This window comes from Myxocyprinus asiaticus, chromosome 10 (assembly GCF_019703515.2).
Source record: "Myxocyprinus asiaticus isolate MX2 ecotype Aquarium Trade chromosome 10, UBuf_Myxa_2, whole genome shotgun sequence".
Taxonomy (NCBI): domain Eukaryota; kingdom Metazoa; phylum Chordata; class Actinopteri; order Cypriniformes; family Catostomidae; genus Myxocyprinus; species Myxocyprinus asiaticus.
This window is the reverse complement of record NC_059353.1, coordinates 16439439-16460701: the sequence shown is the minus strand read 5'-3', so window position 1 is coordinate 16460701 and position 21263 is coordinate 16439439. Positions and strand designations below refer to the sequence as shown.

Here is a 21263-nt window from a genome sequence, read left to right as displayed (position 1 = left end):
ACCTACTTTACCTTTAATCACTTCCAAAGCCCACCCAATAGTGGTGAGCAGTGAGAACACAAGATAAGAGCAGGTTAGTCATGAGCAGAGAGCCAATCATAACAGTGGGCGTGTACTGTCAAGTCTTAAAGGAGAAGCAGCAACAAAACTGAGCGTTTCTGACAGAGGGTCTGAATGAGGGTGAAAAATTATCATGTTTTGCAAATATATGACTATTATTATAAGTGAACCTCAAGGAACATATTAAAATAATAATTAAAAAAAAAGGCATGTCATGACCCCTGTAAACAAAATACTAAGAAATTCTGAAATTCATGTTAGCTCCAGTCAATAACTGACCTTACAGCAGACATTTCCCATTTTGAAATGAGTGAACAAAGACTTATCTAATGTAAATTCTCTTGTTTGTTAGAGGTAAGATTGGCTAACATTATTAACTGATTGTGTTTGTGTGTCCCATTAGTTATATGTGAGAGCCATGGTGGATTACAGTCCATATCAGGACCCTGCAATCCCCTGTCCAGATGCAGGCATGGCCTTTTGTAAAGGAGACTTTAGGGATTGTAGACCAGAGGGACATATGCTGGTGGCAGGCCAGGAAACTCCACAGTGCCTCATCCTGTTGTGGCCTCATCCACTCCACTAACCACTTCAAATAGTCAGTTTTTATTTCTATCCCAAATAGAGTAATTATACTCTTCATCTATTTCTGAACAAAATTTAAGTTGTTTTTTACTTTCTGCAGCAAGCAAAAGGAGTTGTGGTGGTCACAACCTTGTCAAGCGCACACCTGCATCAGACCCTGTACGTTAATACCCCACCCCCCATAATTACTAAACTATAATTACTATTAATTAACCCTAACCCACATCTTAAACCTAACCCTAACAGGAATCTTTTTGCATTATTAGAATTTTCAGAATCATTATTTACATTATGTATGAATCGTTTTTCCAAATTAGGACATCCCAAAATGTCCCCAAATGGAGGTTTTGTCGAATTAGCTTACTTTTGGGTATAAATTTGTCCCCAAACTATAGCTAAGTACACACACACACACACACACACAGTAATGTATGAACTGTTGTGGACTCTTTAAGTTGTTGGTTGGCCTTGTAAGTCTGAGTCTTATCCTTGCACTCTCACCCTCCTGATCTAATTACTCTAAAGAAGCCTTAATAAAATGAGCTGTTCTTGGCACAAACTAGTATAAGGTGGTTTGACTAGTCCTATTCACCTTATACTCAAGCAGGAAGGTGTACTGAAGATTTTAATGCACTAATTGCAATCTAATTAAATAAATATCAACTAACCATGTTACATTACTACTATTTATAATATCTTTGTGTTATATTTGTATTCTAATTCTTTGTCATTTTCTTTGCTTTATTTATGCATACAGTGAGTTGAGCAGATGTTTGTATGTATCTCAGGCATGCAAGATTTAGTCTTGTTCTCTTTTATCTGTTAGTTGTGATTTATAGTTAAAGAATTACATACTAGAATGGAGCCAGGTGTCTGGAGTGTAGTTAGTTATTACTTATTGTATCACTATTTATTTTATTTTATTACACAAACACTTGTTATGAAGACATTTTTACATTTGGAATTACATGCACCAATGAATTGTGCACAATAAAACAGGAACATGCATTTAAAAAAGTAAATAGGGTAAAGTTTGATTTCAAGTTTACTTTAAATATAATAGTTAACCACATTCATACTGCATATGTTGAGTATTACTGTCTTTTTCTGAAGGAGAAGATGAGGGAACTGATGAGGACAAATGCACTGAAGCAGGTAATTATCTACACATTGATTCATTTTACAGTATTTTACAACCTATGCTATAGGGATGTAATAGTTTGGATTGTACGAACACATTTGGCACAGTGTTTAATTTATATATTTCTTTCCACAGATGAGGTTTTGAGTCTGGTAGGTAAGTCTTTTTTGAGGAAAGAGCATTTCAGTGAATGACAGAACGATTTAGGTGTTGTGTAGATTTGCTAGTTTAAAGATTTGCTGTTAAAAAGTTTTGGGAATGGATCATTTCAAGGCGCGATCAATTATTCGAGAAATATACGTACCTTAATATATCCATAGATCGATTGTTAGGTTTGTGGCCCCACCCCCTTTTTATCATCTGCTATTAGAGTATATGTAGTCCTCGTCATTTCTCCTTACATTAAACAACTGTTTGTCTTGTACAGTTTCAGAGGAGGGTGAGAAAGGTGAACACATGCCAGGCTTATACATAGGTACAGTATGGATTCTGAACAATTCACTTGATAAATCTCCATTTTGTCTTATATTGACAAAGATCTCAAAAGTTAATTTTTTCAAGCAGTGGGGTTCCGGCACAGTCTGCGTGTGTGGAGGAGGAAATCATACAGTAAACGAAAGCAGTCGTGTCATTCCTGCGGTGTCAGCACTTCAGCCAACCTTTATGAAGAGGTGGTGAACTACCAGCGCCACATAGACGATCCCCCATGCCTCATAGTGCTCATTGGCATGGTCCTCTATGTGTAGGAACCTTATACCATGTATCTGAAATTTTCTGCTCTCTGTAGGACAACTCACAGTAATGAGAAGTACTGTAAATATCATTTTTAATATATTGTGTTACAACTTCTATAACTTAATTTGATTTAAGTTGAAAGTGTAGTCTGACCCATTTATGCCATAATGCTTTGTTTGTTGTTTCATGTTTGCTACAGGTCCATCGGGAGTTAGGGTAAATGAACTACGCAGGAGGCTAATCAAAATCAACCCTAATACATTCCAGGGACCAATATCTCAAATGTGGTCTGTTTGATTTCTTTAATCTCTTATTAAATGTCCATTTTAATAGCATTTACTGTATAAAATTGACAGATATCCTTGAAATATGTGTCCTGAGATATCACACCTTTCTCTGTGACAGCTTTAGGCTTTTTAAACGGCACTGTAAAAGAGTCAGGGGAGTGGCCCATGACTTCTTAGACAATCAATGGACTTAACAATCAGAAACTCTGTCTGTGAATCATTTTGCGCATTCAGGATTACTGACATGTCTTTGGAATTTGGGGTTTTGGAGAAAGGGTGTGTGGTTAAAGTTAGCAAAAAACTTAAATCGCTTACCGCAACTTTCATTTTCTGTAGTCGTAATTCAAAGCTTGATTCACCTAATGTGTCTGATGTTACAACGTTTCTCTTTCTTTCTCCAGACACAACACGACCCCTGAATAATGGTGAGATAAATGGACGTGAATATCACTTTGTTACCAAGGAAGTGTTCGAACACATGGTGGTTAATCACTAGTAATCTTATCTCTTATATTTTAAGTGATATCATTGATAGTCATTGTTACACAGTCATGTGTAAGTCTGCTTACTCTGGAGTGTTTTAATCTTTGTTTTAAAAATGTCCAGATTTCTAGAGTATGGAGTGCATAAAGGTACCAGTGGAAAAATATATGTTATTGACAATGAACCTCGTGTAAGTGTTTGTGTTTATCAAAATTTAAGATTTTTAAATCCTAATCTTTAGTAAGGCTGCAAACAGTGATGTACATATACAGTACATGTGTATTTTCGTATTCCAGTGCATTCAATCAGTGAGAACCAAGAAGCTGAAGCCCTACATCATATTTGTGCAGCCCCCATCCCCTGAATACATGAAGCAAACAAGAAAAGACCAGAATTGTGTTGCCTACAGCTACATCATGAGATCATTCAAAGTAAGATATTGGCTATATTTGGAATAGCACACAACTTACTACTGTTACTATTTATGCAGTACTCTATGTAAAATGTGCAACGTATGCAAAATTCCTATATGCATAGAATACCTGGATGAGCCACTATAGTACACTCTCTAAATGTGCAGTGCGCAACATTGTGCTGGGTACTAGGGATGGGACAGTATATTTTTTCGAAATATCACAAACCATATTGAGGCAAATTTAGATATTCCGAAATCTCTGTCTTTTTTCTACACTATTTACAGGGCACAAGGTCCTTGATGTGCTTGAATTTAGCTTTTAGAAATGTAAGTACAGGAATACTGGTACCTGGAAAATCGCTTTCTTTTGTTGAAAAGTGCTTGAGATTAAAACAGAACGTTTCTTTCATGTAATGTACTGTATGTCCATAAGAGATAAGATCCACGCATTCCACTTTCATTGAATAATGTGTCTTTTCATATCCTTTCTGTTCTCTACAGTCAGTTGTTGAGTAAAAATAAATAAATGTTTTTTTTTTTTAATTACACAGCAGAGATGCAGTAAAGAAACCATGTGACTCTCGTTAAAGTTCACTTAACCGAAACACTTCTGTGACACTCGTTAAACGGCCGCCATTCTTAAGAGACATTACCATTTTAGCGCTTATTATACAAATGAATGTATACTCAATGTAAATACTTGTAAATTGAACACATTATTTTAAACAATGACAGCTAATATCATTATATGTAATTTCATGACATAATATTAATTGATAGAATGTAGAATTTTTTAATTTTAAAAAGCTAAAATGTGATTAAAATAATAAGCAGAGTATAAAAAAACAAAATATACACTTTCACATACTATACATGTACATACTGTATGTATGTATGTGTGTGTATATATATATATATATATATATATATATATATATATATATATATATATATATATATATATATATATAAAATTATTTTATTTTTTTCCTAGTAATAAATATGTCCCTGAGCTAGGCTAGTGATAGAAACAAATACAGTTGTCCCTTGCATGTTATAGAGGACTTTTGATTGCAACCTGTCGTATTTTTCAGGGCACGTTCTGTTCAGTTATATTGCTTGACATGCACCGTATCAGACTGAATATAGCCAACTACGATTATGTGTTTGTGATCTTTACTTATAGAAAAAGCTATATGAGACACTCTTATTATTAGAAAAAAAATACACAGAATTTTCTATAATGCTTTCTCATTTAAGTGTTATATCGAATCATGAATCCCATATTGTTCATCGAAACAAATCTTGAGATAACCGTATCGTTCCATCCCTAACGGGTACTGTATCTTACAGTGCAATGTGCTTAATTTTACCTTCCATTCTCATTGTGAGAAATGAACCGGAAGCGATATTAGCTATGAGTTTGAACATCTTTTTTTTATTATTCATTACTTGATCGAACTGCCAAGACTCAAGGCATTTTAACATAAAATTGGGTTAAAAATTTTAAATAACCACTTTTATTTCATAGGTGATAAATGGACGCACATGCTCAATTAAATAAATATTTCACCCAAAAATGCAAATTCTCTCATCATTTACTCACCCTCATGCCATCCCAGATGTGTATGACTTTCTTCCTTCTGCTGAACACATATAAAGATTTTTAGAAGAATATCTCAGCTCTGTAGGTCCATACAATGCAAGTGAATGGTGACCAGACCTTTTGAATCTCCAAAAATCACATAAAGGTCATATAAAAGTAATCCATAAGACTCCAGTGGTTATAACAGATCAATATTTGAGTCTTTTTTTACCATAAATGTCCACTTTCACTTTTCAAATTTGAAAGAATGTGAAAGTGGATATTTATAGTAAAATAGGTCTTAAATATTGATCTGTTTCTCACCCACACCTATCATATCGCTTCTGAAGACATGGATTAAATCACTGGAGTCTTATGGATTGTTAAGCAGCTACAAAAAGAAGGATAGTGTTTTCATGAATTTTGATGATGAAATGTAGCCTAATATATTCCAACTGTATATTTTCTTGAGGAAGCAAGCAGGACTATGGAGGCCAAATACCACCAGTTCTGCGACTGCATGATAGTGAATGATGATCTGCAGGATTCATGCATGGATCTTTTCACAGCTATACAACATGCTCAAGAAGAACCATAGTGGATACTTGCCAGCTGGCTTGCCCCTGACGAACCCTGATACACACACACACACACACACACACACACACCGACCTTGACATAAGAACATAGGCCTTTTAGGACTGGAAGGGAATTGTTTGAAGGAATGTTAAGAGTTGACTTAACCTAACTAACATTGCTATAAAAAAAGGCATAATTCTGCAGGCAGCTTAGAGCAAATGGAGTGATTTTGCATGTGAATTAGTTATCAGAAAATATAAGATAAATACTGCTTGCGGGATTTCATTGGCACCATTTGGCAAATATATAAATATATTTAGGCCTTGAGGGATTTCACTAGTTGTTTTAGGAGATCAAATGGTTTATTTCTGGTGATTTGCATTGCCTGCAACCACATGTTTACATTGGCTTAGAAACTGTTTTTAGAAACATCATTTGTAAAAGGCATCTGCTAAATTAATGTAATTTATGTCTAACCAAGAATAGTCATACTTGCAATCAGTGATATTTTTCCAAAAATGCTTTTCAGATTAATCTGATTAAACATTCTCTGTTAAACTGTCATATTTTGTAGAGAAATTGTTGTGTTGTTGAAGTTGTAGATAACCTGCAGATTTTTATTTATTATTTATTTATTTATAAGAAGCATTGCTATTTAATTTAAATATTAATGTATTAACCAGTGGAGAAAGGAAAAAGTAATATATTTTTCTTGCAAAAAGATAAAAGAATATAACAAAGACATTTTAAATACATGTTATTTATACTTTTCAAACACTTTTCTAAGTCTGATTTTTCTGTCAGTGATGTTAAAAGCTCAGGGTATTTCAACTATATTACTGCCATTATAGACAAATTCTGTTAGTCACATTTCATCTCTTATATAGATTACGGATTATTACTTTTCCGGAGGTGAGGCATACTCTCATGTTGTGATTATTATACACAGTTTGTCGGCATGCCACCTGTACTATATGTATTGGAAATGTGTCACTTCAAAATAAAGCAATATATATTTTAAAACTAAGAACTAGGTGAACTTATTTGTTTCACTTGGTGTTTTTTAGTGGAATTATTTAAGCATGCTTAATACATATTTATTATGTAACAGCTTTGATGAATGGTATCTAGATAAGGGGTTATCTCATTGTACACACTAGTGTGTGTAGGTGTGGTTCTCGCAGGGTGTCCTTACTAACCGATCTATGCCACACTAATTCCCTCCTTGGCAGATGCACGTCTGTGAGGATTAAGCCCAGGATTAGACAGCTTGACGGCAAAGCCAAGACTCCTTTCCTACTCTCACACCATCAGCTCCTGCACCGGGACGCCAGCCTGACAATAATGAGAGGAAAACAATTGGTAAGTTATCACACTCCGGATAATAGCAGGATTATACCCCAAAGAGCCTTAAATAATATATGTTCGGTGTGCTGTGCTGGGCTATACGCTCAATCTAATGTATAATATTCTTGTTTTTTTGTTGTTGAGATTATTACAGCAAGCCGTATAGGATTTATTAATTCAAATGCAGACTTGAATGGTAAAAAGTTGAATAGAAAGCTGTCAAAGTTGAATTGAACAAAATTAGTTTACATCTGTTAAGGTGTTTCATTACACCCTTTCAACTTGTGATTTCTCTAGTCTTTTTGGCCAAATCACAATCTTATGAGCTTTCTATCCATATACATATCAGTTATTTCTGATGTTTTTCATTGTGTCTGTCTCAGATTGTACTCTGAACTCGTCCGTTGATTACTATTATTGTGCTCTTGTGTATATAGTACATTGCTTATGTGTTTACATTCCTCTTGTGTGACCATGTGACCCTGTTTATAATCTGGTATAATCAGACGTAGTTGGATTGTGATCAAAAATCACCTGTTTGCTTGATGTAGCCTGGATATTTTACTTCAAGATCTGAGTGATGGTGACTTTACTTGCCATGATCATGAAATAACTAAGCATGTGCGATGACCAGACTTATTGATGTGATTAATAGGGATGCACCGATGTATCGGCTGATGATATTTATCGGCCAATTATTGCCCAAATTAAAACCACTGGCATATTGGAAATAAGCATGAAAATGCAGAAATGAAAACTGATGGATTATTTATAATTTTTAAGTAACACACTTTGTAAAAACTCTGTGAATTCAAATGCACAATCCAGAAATAATAGTAGTCACAATATCTAGAAGGGTTAGCACTCCTAAGAATATATAATATTTAATTTTTATTCTGTCTCATTCTCACGTTAATGCATGGAAAAATACACCATAAATGGACATGACAGTTGTGAAAACGGCACTTACCAATAGGCTGCATGATGAGGGAAACTATCCAAAACGCTTTGAAACCAGCAAACTTTGACTTCTGAGATATCAGTATGATATTCATAAATGCTGATTTAATTGAATTAATATTGAAATTGCAATATGGCTCTGTGCGATTACTAAACATCAAAAGGCTTCGTTTTAAACTGCAAAAACAGAAGTGCAAAAATGTTTTAGAAGTGCAAAATAACCTTTTTTCATATTATTAATAATGTTATCGTATTTATTTATCTTGTTTTTATCTTTCATAGTGGCTCTCTTTAAAATTTGGGCCTGTCATGTGTTAAACAGGTCGAATGTTCAAAGGACATTATTTATTGTTAGAACAGTGACAAAGCTTTTTTACCTCTTTTTAAATTTTTAGGAATTCCTAAGTAAAACAGTGATTTGATGACAAAATAAGGTAAGTTGCAGAATATCTGTATCATTATCGGCCAAAAAACAAAAATTATATCGGTGCATCCCTTGTCATTAACTTTTTTTGTATACTGTATATAGGGGAGATTGGAGACAGTTGTCACATTTGCTATTATTTATCAGTAGCTATATGGTTTGTAGTAAAAAGTCCAATTACAAAAATGCTTGTTTTCTTTAGCAATGATTTTGTATGTTGATTACAAAAACTTAGAACTGTCTTAAATTAGAGGAATGAATTCCATCCTGCAAACAACCATTCCTATATTTTTACATTTAAAAAAAATTAATAAATAACTGTTGGGTAAATAAGTGATTGCAATAAAACCACACTGCATTTAGTTAAAAATGTGACATTTTCATAAATGTCAGGTTGGGGCAGTTGTTTGTTGTTTTGTGTCTTACTGTTTACATTTAGCTAAAAAGCCATTAAATAGCATAGGTTATTTAATAGCAGGTTCCCAATGTGACAACTTATGTTGGAAATGTACAATAGCTTTTTTGTAGCCAAGACTTCAAAGTATGTGCCTATACAGAAATTAACTTTATAAAATACACCTCCTTTGAGAAATATTCACCGGAGTAGAACTTGTGACAACTTGTCCCGGTCACTCCTATATCATAAGGTGTTGATGTTTACCCAGTTATTCTTTCACAAATTATTGTGGAATTCCTTTCATTGCATTGTCAGACGCTCAATGAATGAATAAAGTAATATAAGGTCAACAAACAGAGGTATGATACCACTTTAATATGTGTTTTTGTTATAATGTAGGCCTACTCAAGGGTGTCACAATTTTGGATTGACATTCACAGAGTGCCTAGACAAGTAAAGCCAAACATATTTTGAAAATGTTCCTTAAGTTGGAATAATCTTTCTGATCATCTTTGTCTTCAGAAAACAGAATTTGGGACCAAAGCAATTAGATTTACCTTCCCTGTCAAGGATTTGTTAATTGCTTAAAAAGTGAGAAGGTTAAGGCAGAAGCGAGCAGTTCAGTGTTGTTTACCTAATTGACCTCATAATCCTTTCTCAGGAAAAGAGCTATATCCAGCATGGGGTTAATTTAAAGCAACATACTCGCCTTGTAAACTCACAACATATTAGTCACGACCATACATACTCAGTTGAATTAAAATTATGAAATAATAATACAAAAATAACTGAATATTGTGTATTCTTTTTTTCTGATTCCATTCAGTGCTGATTTTGGGTGCATAAAGTCCAGACACCAGAGGTCAGTTTTAAATCTGTGTTGAACTGCTGAACAAACAAACATGGAGTTTTAATTACATTTTATTTATTTGGCTAAGCCAATAGTAAGTCTTAAAGACCCTACTCAATAGTTTCTGTTCTGCTTGAGCCCTGTAGATTCCTACTGTAATCTAATGACTATATGGACTAGATGTGACTGGTGTAACTGTACACACAACTGCTTGACCTATTTCTCCTCTATGCTGTATATAGCCAAAATGCCAAGTGTCAAACACAAAAAAAAGAAAGTCAAGAAAGAGATCAATGAAGTGGAGGAACCAGAAGGTAATGACACTTAAAAATTCCCATTCTTAGTGCAGGCTGGTCTGTGATGACAACCATCCTCATTAATTACTTTTTGCAAGACAACACTTCTTGCATAGCATACGTCTTAAAATAAATTAGCAGTGTTGGGTAAGTTACACAAAAAAAGTAACCCACTACAAATGAGCAAGTAGATTACTGATTACATCAAAAAGTAACCACATTACTAATTATTTTATTTTTAAATGATATATATATATATATATATATATATATATATATATATATATATATATATATATATATATATATATTAATTTCCTCCTTGTTCATTGTCACACACCCTTCAGCTGTCACATAAACAGAAATATGAATATTCATATTTTAAATGATTTATACATAATATAATAATAAAAATAAAAAAATGTGTAACCCAAGTAATGTGCTTAATTGAAAGTCTGTAACTTGATTACAAGAATTTAATATGTGATGTGTTACACTACTTTTCTTTTAACAAAGTAATTAGATTACAGTAACTAATTAATTTGTATTCAGTTTACACCCAACACTGTAAATAAGGCACAAAAATTACTTTTTTTCCCACTGGGCCAGTAGTTCAGAGTTTTTCTTGCCCTGCCAACATTTTCAGTGACCACATGAAATTGTTATGTTTTAAAAGCACATTAAAGTGTATTTTTAAACATTATTTTCTTTACAAAGAATCAGCATAATGTAACTCCATTACAGCTCATTTAAATAAACTTTGCTGGAGATTTGGAGCTCCCGCCCCTTTTTGGAGCTCAGCCTGCAGCAACTGTTTCTTGTGAAAACATTTAGGATCTTTTTCTCACAGAATTTCTCTCCTTTCCTTTATATTTTAATAATACACCCTAAACACCAGCTGGGACAGAGCCAGCTATAGAAATGGAGGGTCTTGAAAGTCGCAGACAGTCTGAAAGCAGAGAGCCACTGACCCCTGAACCTCAGGAGAATCCACCGCAGAGGAAGAAGAAGAAGAAGAAGGCTCATCCTTTAGGTAATCAATTTATCTTAATCATATTTAGTTTGTGGAGTTGGTGTTATTTTTCTCTTTATAGACTAACTGTAATTTTGCTAATAATTGTTTTAAAAGATTATGAGAGTGAACAACAAGACCTTGCAAATGGAGATGTTCAAGAGCCCCATACAGATGGTGAAGAAGTTACCAAAAAAACCAAGAGGAAACGGTGAGAGGCAAGAAATATGAATCAAATATAAAGTGAATAGAACTGAACAGGTGCACTACCTTAAAACAGGAAACTATATGAGGAGCTAAGAGTCTAAATTTACTTGTTGCGCACTAGTTTCTTAGCAAATGTGATTACTTTTTTGGTGGGAAAAGTAATGACCTCCTTTTTATTTTATGAAGAAAGGCCAAGTTGATGGAGAACCAGTCCCATAATGAGCTAGGTGTGGAGGAAGATGACATCATTACTGATGTGCATGCACCGATTTCCCAACGTTCTTTATTCTCTGCCCCTCTGGGTCACAGCCATCCAACCGGAAAAGTGTTTGTAGAAAACAACCGTGAGTTTCATCTCAAGAAATATTTGAAATATATACTTTTATCACTAATTAAGAGACTCTGAGTGAGCTTAGTTTCTTATGATTTTGGAAAGTTCCACGTAAAACTAATTTAAACAGCATTTTGCTTGTACTAATTATGCATGCAGTTTTTATGACCTCATAAATAAAGAGATCACTTGGAATATGTTGTACTTTTAAACATGTATTTATCACACCACAGAACCATTTCAAATGAACCAGAGAACACAAAAAGTTACAGGACTTACAGTTTCCCTATATATACACCAATCAGCCACAACATTAAAACCACCTGCCTAATATTGTGTAGGTTCCCCTCGTGCCGCCAAAACAGTGCTAACCCGCATGCTATTCTTCTCACCACAATTGTACAGAGCGGTTATCTGAGTTACAGAAATACTCAAACCAGCCCATCTGGCACCAACAATCATGCCACGGTCCAAATCACTGAGATCACATTTTTCCCCCATTCTGATGGTTGATGCGAACATTAACTGAAGCTCCTGACCCGTATCTGCATGATTCTATGCATTGCACTGCTGCCACACGATTAGTTGATTAGATAATCACATGAATGATTGTTGGTGCCAGACATGCTGGTTTGAGTATTTATGTAACTGCTGATCTCCTGGGATTTTCACACACAACAGTCTCTAGAATTTACTCCGAATGGTGCCAAAAACCAAAAACATCCAGTGAGGGTCAGTTCTGTGGATGGAAATGCCATGTTGATGAGAGAGGTCAACAGAGAATGGCCAGACTGGTTTGAACTGACAAAGTCTACGGTAACTCAGATAACTGCTCTGTATAATTGTGCTGAGAAGAATAGCATGCGGGTTGGCACTGTTTTGGCAGCACGAGGGGGACCTACACAATATTAGGCAGGTGGTTTTAATGTTGTGGCTGATCGGTGTGTGTGTGTGTATATATATATATATATATATCTACCTACAGTATATACCTAAAATTTTTATGTTAATTGAAAAACATTTAAAAAATGTCATTAAGCATTAACTGCCAATTTATGGATGAGTGGTTGTGAAATCCCTTTATATTACTTATACTCATCTGTTTTGTTATTTTTTAATTATACTGAACAATGTTGATTCAAAATTATAAATGTAGCCAGTACAATAGGAAAAAGAACAATGAGAGTTTGAGAGCACAGTTTATATGACCTCATTAAATATGATGTCTAAAGCAGGGCGATTCCAGGCTAACGATCATTTGGACTTATCCCGTGACCAGCTGGAGGAGTACATGGAGGTCAGACCCATGTTGAATACACGAGATGTTGCCATGAGGGTCCACAGCGGCTTCAGGTAAATTGAGGGTGGGAGATGGTCACAAAAAGCCTAACATATCTCTTCTCAACTCCAATTCAGTCATATATTATAAAAAGGAACTTTTCAGTTTCCAAACAGCCCTTGGTTTCTATGAATAATGAACATAATGAAATCATGCTAATGAAATTCAACGGTTGCTTCAAATCAATCAGTAATATTTTATACTGAAATTGTGTGTTTTTTTTCTTTGTGTTGCTCCTGTAGGATCATTGGACTCTTCTCTCATGGATTTCTGGCGGGGTACGCGGTGTGGAATATCATTGTTGTGTATGTGTTGGCCGGAGAGCAGCTGACCAAACTACCCAACCTTCTCCAGCAGTATCATAGTCTGGCTTACCCAGCACAGTCTCTGCTCTACCTTCTGCTGGCTATCAGCACTGTGTCTGCCTTTGACAGGTGTGTGGAAATGTGTAGTAAGAATATAAGTATGAATATTAATAATGACAATACAGTGCAAATAGTAAATAAACTCACAAAATACAAAAGCTGTAGTTAATCCTTTCTTTAAGATACAGTCCCTGACATGAAAACAATAACAGAACATTGCTATGCATGTAGCATAACAGGACAACAGGTGTATTGTGTCATGTATTTTAGTATTGCTGGAACACTGTATTCAGGGGTGTAAATTCTGGGGTGATGGGGGGAGATAACCTCCCCAATAATCAAGACTAGCAAGTACAACCCCCACCACCCCCCCTTCACAATACAACCCTGCCAATGTTCAAACCATATCTACACCCTTGACTGTATTGACCAATCGGCATTCAGTCCCGGAACTATCCTTTTCATAATTTATATACTTTTTATAATATTATGTATTATGCATAATATGTGGCCCATGACATTTTACAGAATGCAAGTATAGTGTGAGTTGTCTATACCATCTTTCACATCAGGGTGAATCTGGCTAAAGCCTCCATGGCTCTTCGAGGATTTCTCAGTCTTGATCCGGCAGCTCTTGCTTCCTTCTGTGAGTGAAAATCAATAAACTCAATACAATATAACACTTGAGATATAAATGTCTGAACAGGCTTTCAAACAATCTCAGGAGTTCATAAACTTCTTCTCTTTTTGTTCTAGTGTACTTTGCTGCTCTCATTCTGTCTCTAAGTCAGCAGATGACCAGTGATCGTATACATCTCTACCCCACAGCAAACGAGACACTTTGGTGAGTTTGCCTCACGAAACATAATCTCCATCAAATATTAAGATGAATGATAGTCAGGGCCCATATTCACAAAAATTCTTAAGGCTAAAACTAACTCCTAAAGTGGAAATTTAGGAGCAACTCTTAAAAATTAGGGGTGTGTCACTCCTACTCGTAACATTTTCATCTAAGAGTAATTCATGAAGCATTTAAACGCTAAAAGTAGCTCCTAAACCCATGATAGCTTAGAAGTCCTCCTGAGGACTTCTAACTCCCTAAGAGTGACTCACAAACTATCTAAAGCATGGCTGTTGTCATCAATTCTCATTAAAAACAATATATTAGAATATTATTATGACATTATTATGACTGTTTAAAGAGGTATCGCCTGAATCACTATTGAGTTGATGTATTTCAATAATGTAATATTATAAATATCATAATGTTGACATTGACTTGTCGCCGGAATTGCAAGGGGGTTTTCATTATTGTAAACTTAGTTAGAGAAGCAGTTACCTCTCACGAAAACTGAAACAACCCAATTACACCAGAGATAAAGGTTTTTACAACTCTGCGCTCCCTGGCCACATCAAAATAAAACTGTGTAGCATGGATGAATTGGGAATTTCTGTTATCTGTCAGCAGAATAATCTATCAAACTATATGTGCCCTCTCCAGACTGCATATCGTCTGACAATTTATGCGTATTTTTTCCTGTGGATGCACGCTCGCTGCACAGAAAAAAGTGGTCATTCACGGGGAATCACACCAATCGTGGGGCTATGGTGTGTCGATGCTGTTGACGGGATGCACGCACTTTCATTACATCAACACGGGTTGAAGAAATGTTCATCAACTGAAAAAAAATATCTATCTATCTATCTATAGTTGAAGTCAGAAGTTTACGTACACCTTAGCCAAATATATTTAAACTCAATTCCTGACATTTAATCATAGAAAACATTCCCTGTCTTAGGCCAGTTAGGATCACTACTTTATTTTAAGAATGTGAAATGTCAGAATAATAGTAGATAGAATGATTTATTTCAGCTTTTATTTCTTTCATTACCAGTGGGTCAGAAGTTTACATACACTTTGTTAGTATTTGGTAGCATTGCCTTTGAATTGTTTAACTTTGGGTCAAACATTTTGGGTAGCCTTCCACAAGCTTCTCGCAATAAGTTGCTGGAATTTTGGCCCATTCCTCCAGACAGAACTGGTGTAACTGAGTCAGGTTTGTAGGCCTCCTTGCTCACACACGCTTTTTCAGTTCTGCCCACAAATTTTCTATCGGATTGAGGAATTTGTGATAGCCACTCCAATACTTTGACTTTGTTGTCCTTAAGCCATTTTGCCACAACTTTGGAGGTATGCTTGGGGTCACTGTCCATTTGGAAGACCCATTTTCGACCGAGCTTTAACTTCCTGGCTGATGTCTTGAGATGTTGCTTCAATATATCCACATAATTTTCCTTCCTCATGATGCCATTTATTTTGTGAAGTGCACCAGTCCCTACTGCAGCAAAGCACCCCCACAACATGATGCTGCCACCCCCATGCTTCACGGTTGGGATGGTGTTCTTCAGCTTGCAAACCTCACCCTTTTTCCTCCAAACATAACAATGGTCATTATGGACAAACAGTTAAATTTTTGTTTCATCAGACCAGAGGACATTTCACCAAAAAGTAAGATCTTTGTCCCCATGTGCACTTTCAAACTGTAGTCTGGCTTTTTTATGGCAGTTTTGGAGCAGTGGCTTCTTCCTTGCTGAGCAGCCTTTCAGGTTATGTCGATATAGGAGTTGTTTTACTGTGGATATAGATACTTGTCTACCTGTTTCCTCCAGCATCTTCACAAGGTCCTTTGCTGTTGTACTGGGATTGATTTGCATTGAAACATGACGTCATCCATAGAGAGGGTTGGGAATTAATGGAATACATGTAACAGGATTACGTATATAAAATACAAAATATAAGTAACTGTATTCCACTACAGTTACAATTTAAATCATTAGTAATTAGAATAAATTTACATTCAAAAAGTATTTTGATTACTGAAGAGATTAGTTTGCATTTTATTGTCATTTGTTTCATTTAATATTTAGTCCGTTCAGATGGAAAACATTTAAACATATAAATGATGCGATCCAAACTGCATTTGAACAACGGTGAAACACTTTCTTATGATGTGTTACATTCATACGAGCAGACAGAGAAGTAAGTTTGAAGTGAGTTTGGAGCAGAAGAAATAGAAATAAACCTTGTGTAAATTGTCAGCTTTACACTAAGCTAAAATTATATTTTTAGCCATTTTACATGCACATGTTACCAGGCACGATCATATTTTTTATCAAGAAAATTCACATTAGATCATAATTTCTTTTTTCTAGTAAGACCTTTGATATTAGGGCAATATGAGTGACTCCAGCCAGGTCTCCTAAGCAACCAAATTGGCCCAATTGCTAGGGAGGGTAGAGTCACGTGGTAACCTCCTCGTGGTCGCGATTGGTGGTTCTCGCTCTCAGTGGGGCATGTGGTAAGTGGTGCATGGATCGCGGAGAACAGCATGAGCCTCCGCATGCTGTGAGTCTCCGCGGTGTCATGCACAGTGAGCCACGTGATAAGATGCATAGGTCCTCTGCCACCCGGATTGAGGTGAGTAACCGTGCCACCACGAGGACCTAGTAAGTAGTGGGAACAGGGCATACCAAATTGGGGAGAAAAGGGGATAAAAAATAAATTAATTAAAAAAACAAAAAGGTTTCCTTAGTACAACTTGCCCTTAGCAGTTTTGTGAATAGATTTTAAGCAAAAACTCCTGGCTAGGAACTCTTTGGAGAACTCCTAATGGTAAGATAAAAATCTTTGTGAATACGAGCCCAGATCTGTAAGAAAAAGTGTCATAATTGCTACAGTAAATGAAGTTTCCATACTTTAGTAAATCACATGCACCGAATCTAATCTGGTTAAATGCTGGTTGTTTGTTTAGGCCACCAGGTTCAGAACATCAGATTCTACAGCCCTGGATCGTGGTAAACCTGGTTGTAGCTCTGCTGGTTGGACTGGCATGGGTGTTTGTTGCTACACGACCAGACATGGACTACACTGAAGGTATGCATTTAGAAAATAAATACTATATGTATGTGTGTGCGTGTGTGTGTCAGTGGCACTCACTCTTAAAGGTACAGCACTGTGCTATCATGAAACCTGCAGTGTTTACCAAGGAGTAGGGCTGGGTAAAAATATTGATTTTCTGATGCACCGCGATCTTCATTTGAATGATCTCGATATCGATTCTAAAATTCCAAGATAGATCTTTCACTTTATGTGGCAACCCTCTATAATGCAAGTAAATCACTCGCATGTGCAACCAAATCTCCCGCTATTAGACTAAAAATGTCTGTGAATAGCCATCGGCTAGTAAATGTTCAGATTTCACTCACCAGTGATTAAGTAGTATAGTGGAGAAGTTGTTAGCACAGAGGTCCTTTCACTGTGTGCTAAGAATACAAGTTTGGTTTAACTCGTTCTGTGTGTCCAATGATGAGATCACTCTTTCTGTTTTTTACAGTCAGTTTTTGATTAAAAAATAAATAAATAAAAAAAACAGTAACTTTTGTCTAGCGGTTTGGATGCAGCTTCATTTAAAATCAGAAGTTTTCAGATTCAGATGACATTGTAGAAATGTAGTATTCACAGTCAGCCATGATTATTTTAATCAATGAGTGAAAGTGTCAAATAACAGGACAGTTACTGAGATTAAGCGAGTAGTATTCAGCTGGTCATGTGATTCTAACATGGCAGCCCCCATGTGCGGACCCCCTCCATGTAGAATAAAAAAGCTTTTATAAGGTTACTGATATGACTGGAGTCTTCAATTTAATGTGAGTGCTCATGATTTCCTACATATATTACAAAATTATAATTCATGTCTTTAGGAGTTAAACTTTTTAAATAAGGAAAAAATTACTGGGTGCACCTTTAATTCTAACACATGTATGTGCTAAAGAAACAATGCATGTCTTCTCTCCTTAATATAAGCTTACTGGCTGATGCCACTAGTCTTAAAGAGACAGTACCAATTAAGCACATGGTCTACATATCAATATAAATACTAGTAAATAGTACAAATTATGCAAGTAAACAATAAAAGTGTAACAAATATATATGTGCAACATAATATATGCAATTTATAGAAATTAACTGATGGAATAGAGTGAATTTTAACATTTTTCAAAAGCTAAAATGTGACCAATTTGATGTAAAATTAATGATAAAATATAATTTGTAAAATTAATATTTTCAAATTGTACCTAGAAGGTTCCTTCATAATTAAGAGCATTAGCTGAGAGAGAATTTATTTTATATGTAAGCAAAATGTACATTGTAACAGAAATGTACCCATATGAATCAATGTTGAATCGAATTGGAATCTAATCAAATCGAGAGCTTTTGAACTGGAATCGAAACGAATTGGGAAATCTGTATCAGTACTCAGCCCTACCAAGGAGTAGATGACTTATGATCCAAAAATAAGGTGACTATAAAAATAATAGGTGAACAGATCCAATATACTTGAAATATGTTTGTTGCTGTATTATTATGCGTATTGTTTTTGAAGCAATGTAAAAAATAATAATTATAATAAAATGCATAAACTTGTCTTTGATTTGACTTGATTTAATAAATGGTCTGTTAATATGAACATACAACAATAAAAGTATTGTATACTTATTAACAGTGTTAGATGAGATGTATTTCATACGCCTTCGGTCTTCCTACACAGAAATCTGATACAGTGTATGGCAATGAACATATACTATATATAAAACTATAGTTCATATATTTGCGCATATATGTATGCTACATTGCCTATTCAAATTAGATGATAGTAAACTATGATTTAGGTAAGTAATGTATATTTTACATATATATGTTGTTCCTTATATGTGCAAGTATGACTTTTTTATATCATATATTTTTATATAGGCCTACTTTTTATATCGTATGTTGTGATATTTTAGATTTGTATCAATTTAACCTGAAAGCTATGTAAATGTCAAATGGATCTGAAATATGAATTTATAATGGACAAAAAAAAAAAAAAGAAAACCCTGAGATTGCACTGACTCCTCATTTCAAAAGTCTACCACACGCCACGTGTGTGTGTGTGTGTGTGTGTGTGTGTGTGTGTGTCTGATCCCCTTGATGTGACTGGATATACAGTTAAGTATACATATCCTAACTAATACGTTTTTTTTTTTTTTTTTCTCTCAGATTTTTTAATGGCAATGGAAGTGGAGGAGTTTCCACGCCATGTTGAGAAAATCGAGCTTGCCGCCTGAGACTGATACATGCTTTTCATTTATCAATGATAAGAAATCAATATTTAAAACATTGATGGACTGTAATAATATGACATTTAACACTGTTATGCTAAATGTTTTTAAGTAAATATTTTGTATTGTACTTTATTTTTGAGTTTGTTGTATAGATACTTATTGTGCTATATACAAGTAAACATTTTCGTAAAGTTGTTGCTTTTTGATCATAATCTTTTAATTTGAGTTAGTGTGAATCTAAACCGTTTTGATTTGCCTTTTTGTTTTTTTCGATTACAATTTCTTTATTGATTCAACCATTAAATATATACATAGCAGAACACACATATACAGAATCAATATACAACACCCACTATCTAGAGGGGGTCCAATAGACTCTATGTAAAATCTTAAATTGCATGAGGTGAACTCTTGCGTTTCTGGATGCAGATTTGACATTTTTTAGAATCCCAGCCCACTGTCCCTCCTCCAATACCAAATTTAGATCTTTCTCCCATAATCTCTTAAGAGAATTTGAAGTTCCATCTCCCATACTCTGAATTAGTAGGAGTAATACACAGATGCCTCATGACCTTTTCCAAAAGCAGCAATCACCTCTCCCAGAGCATCTGCCGCTTTAGGAGGGTGTAAACCACTCCCAAAAACAGTACAGAGCAGGTGACGCAGCTGTAAATACTTTTAGAACTGGGATCTAGGAATCCCAAAAAGTTGAACCAAATTTTGAAAGGATCTCAACACTCCATTCTCATACAGGTCACTGAGTGTAGTAACCCCCCCTCCCAATCCACTCTGACCAGCAAAAAGGGGACTTGTTGATGCATAGTTTGGGGTTCAGTCATATGCTCGAGGCAACATTTAAATAAATGTCAGAATTAAACAGTCTGGACACTTTAGTCCATACCGAGTTCAAGTGCGAGATAACGGGATGTACTTTAGCTTCTCCGATTAATTTGATAGAAAGGCTCTGCAGTGGTGAAATAGGAGCAAGAACTTCCTGTTCTATACAGAACCAGGGAGGGGCTCTCTCAGGTGGAAGCGACCAATGAGCCAAATGTCTGAGACCGAATGCATAATAATAAAATAAAATCTTGGGTAGGCCTAGCCCACCTTTGTCAATCGGCCTATGTAACTTATTGAAATGTAATTTGGGCTGCTTACCATTCCAAATGAAAGACTTTGCTATGCTATCAAATTGCTTGAAATAAGAGAGGGGGACATCTACAGGGAGAGACTGCAGTAAGTAATTGAATTTTGGAATACAATTCATTTTAATAACATTAACCTTCCCAATCATAGATAAATGTAATGAAGCCCACCTGCCCACATTGCTCGAAAACCGTTTTATTAAGGGGTCAAAATTAACTCTAACTAAATCACACAAATTTGCTGGAAATAAAATACCCAAATACTTAATGCCCTGTTTGGGCCACTGTAAAGCACCCGGCTGGAAAGCCGTTTCTGGGCAGTACGCTGTCAGAGCCAAAGCTTCGGATTTAGACCAATTGACTCTATATCCTGAAAACTTAGAAAAGGAATTAATAATTCTGTGGAGGCAAGGCATAGATCTACTGGGGTCAGAGACAAATAATAGAATATCATCTGCGTAAAGCAAGAGTTTATGCGCCATACCTCCCGCCACCACCCCTGGAAAATCATCCTCCTTTCTTATTGCGGTTGCTAATGGTTCGAGGGCAAGACAG

The 21263-nt window shown here is 35.4% G+C and overlaps 1 protein-coding gene across 9 annotated transcripts; it reads left to right on the top strand.

Annotated features, from left to right (window-relative positions):
• Window positions 1-463: 463 nt before the first annotated feature.
• tmem237a (transmembrane protein 237a) lies at window positions 464-19757 on the top strand. 9 transcript variants are annotated; one of them, XM_051708639.1, is made up of 23 exons: window positions 464-658; window positions 746-804; window positions 1759-1800; window positions 1922-1942; window positions 2214-2261; window positions 2351-2599; window positions 2721-2808; window positions 3210-3289; window positions 3415-3481; window positions 3588-3722; window positions 5768-7232; window positions 8573-8611; window positions 9825-9860; window positions 10091-10162; window positions 11043-11177; window positions 11274-11367; window positions 11550-11707; window positions 12927-13047; window positions 13276-13467; window positions 13971-14044; window positions 14155-14242; window positions 17211-17332; window positions 19499-19757. In XM_051708639.1, the coding sequence occupies exons 14-23, from the start codon at window positions 10096-10098 to the stop codon at window positions 19564-19566; spliced, it is 1119 nt and encodes a 372-aa protein (XP_051564599.1). In that variant the 5' UTR covers window positions 464-658; window positions 746-804; window positions 1759-1800; window positions 1922-1942; window positions 2214-2261; window positions 2351-2599; window positions 2721-2808; window positions 3210-3289; window positions 3415-3481; window positions 3588-3722; window positions 5768-7232; window positions 8573-8611; window positions 9825-9860; window positions 10091-10095; the 3' UTR covers window positions 19567-19757. The 9 variants fall into 9 exon arrangements, with proteins under 9 accessions (XP_051564599.1, XP_051564601.1, XP_051564600.1 ...); XM_051708641.1 differs by lacking the exon at window positions 8573-8611 and having other exon boundaries at window positions 1922-1938; XM_051708640.1 differs by lacking the exon at window positions 8573-8611 and having other exon boundaries at window positions 2351-2528; window positions 3210-3233.
• Window positions 19758-21263: the final 1506 nt, after the last annotated feature.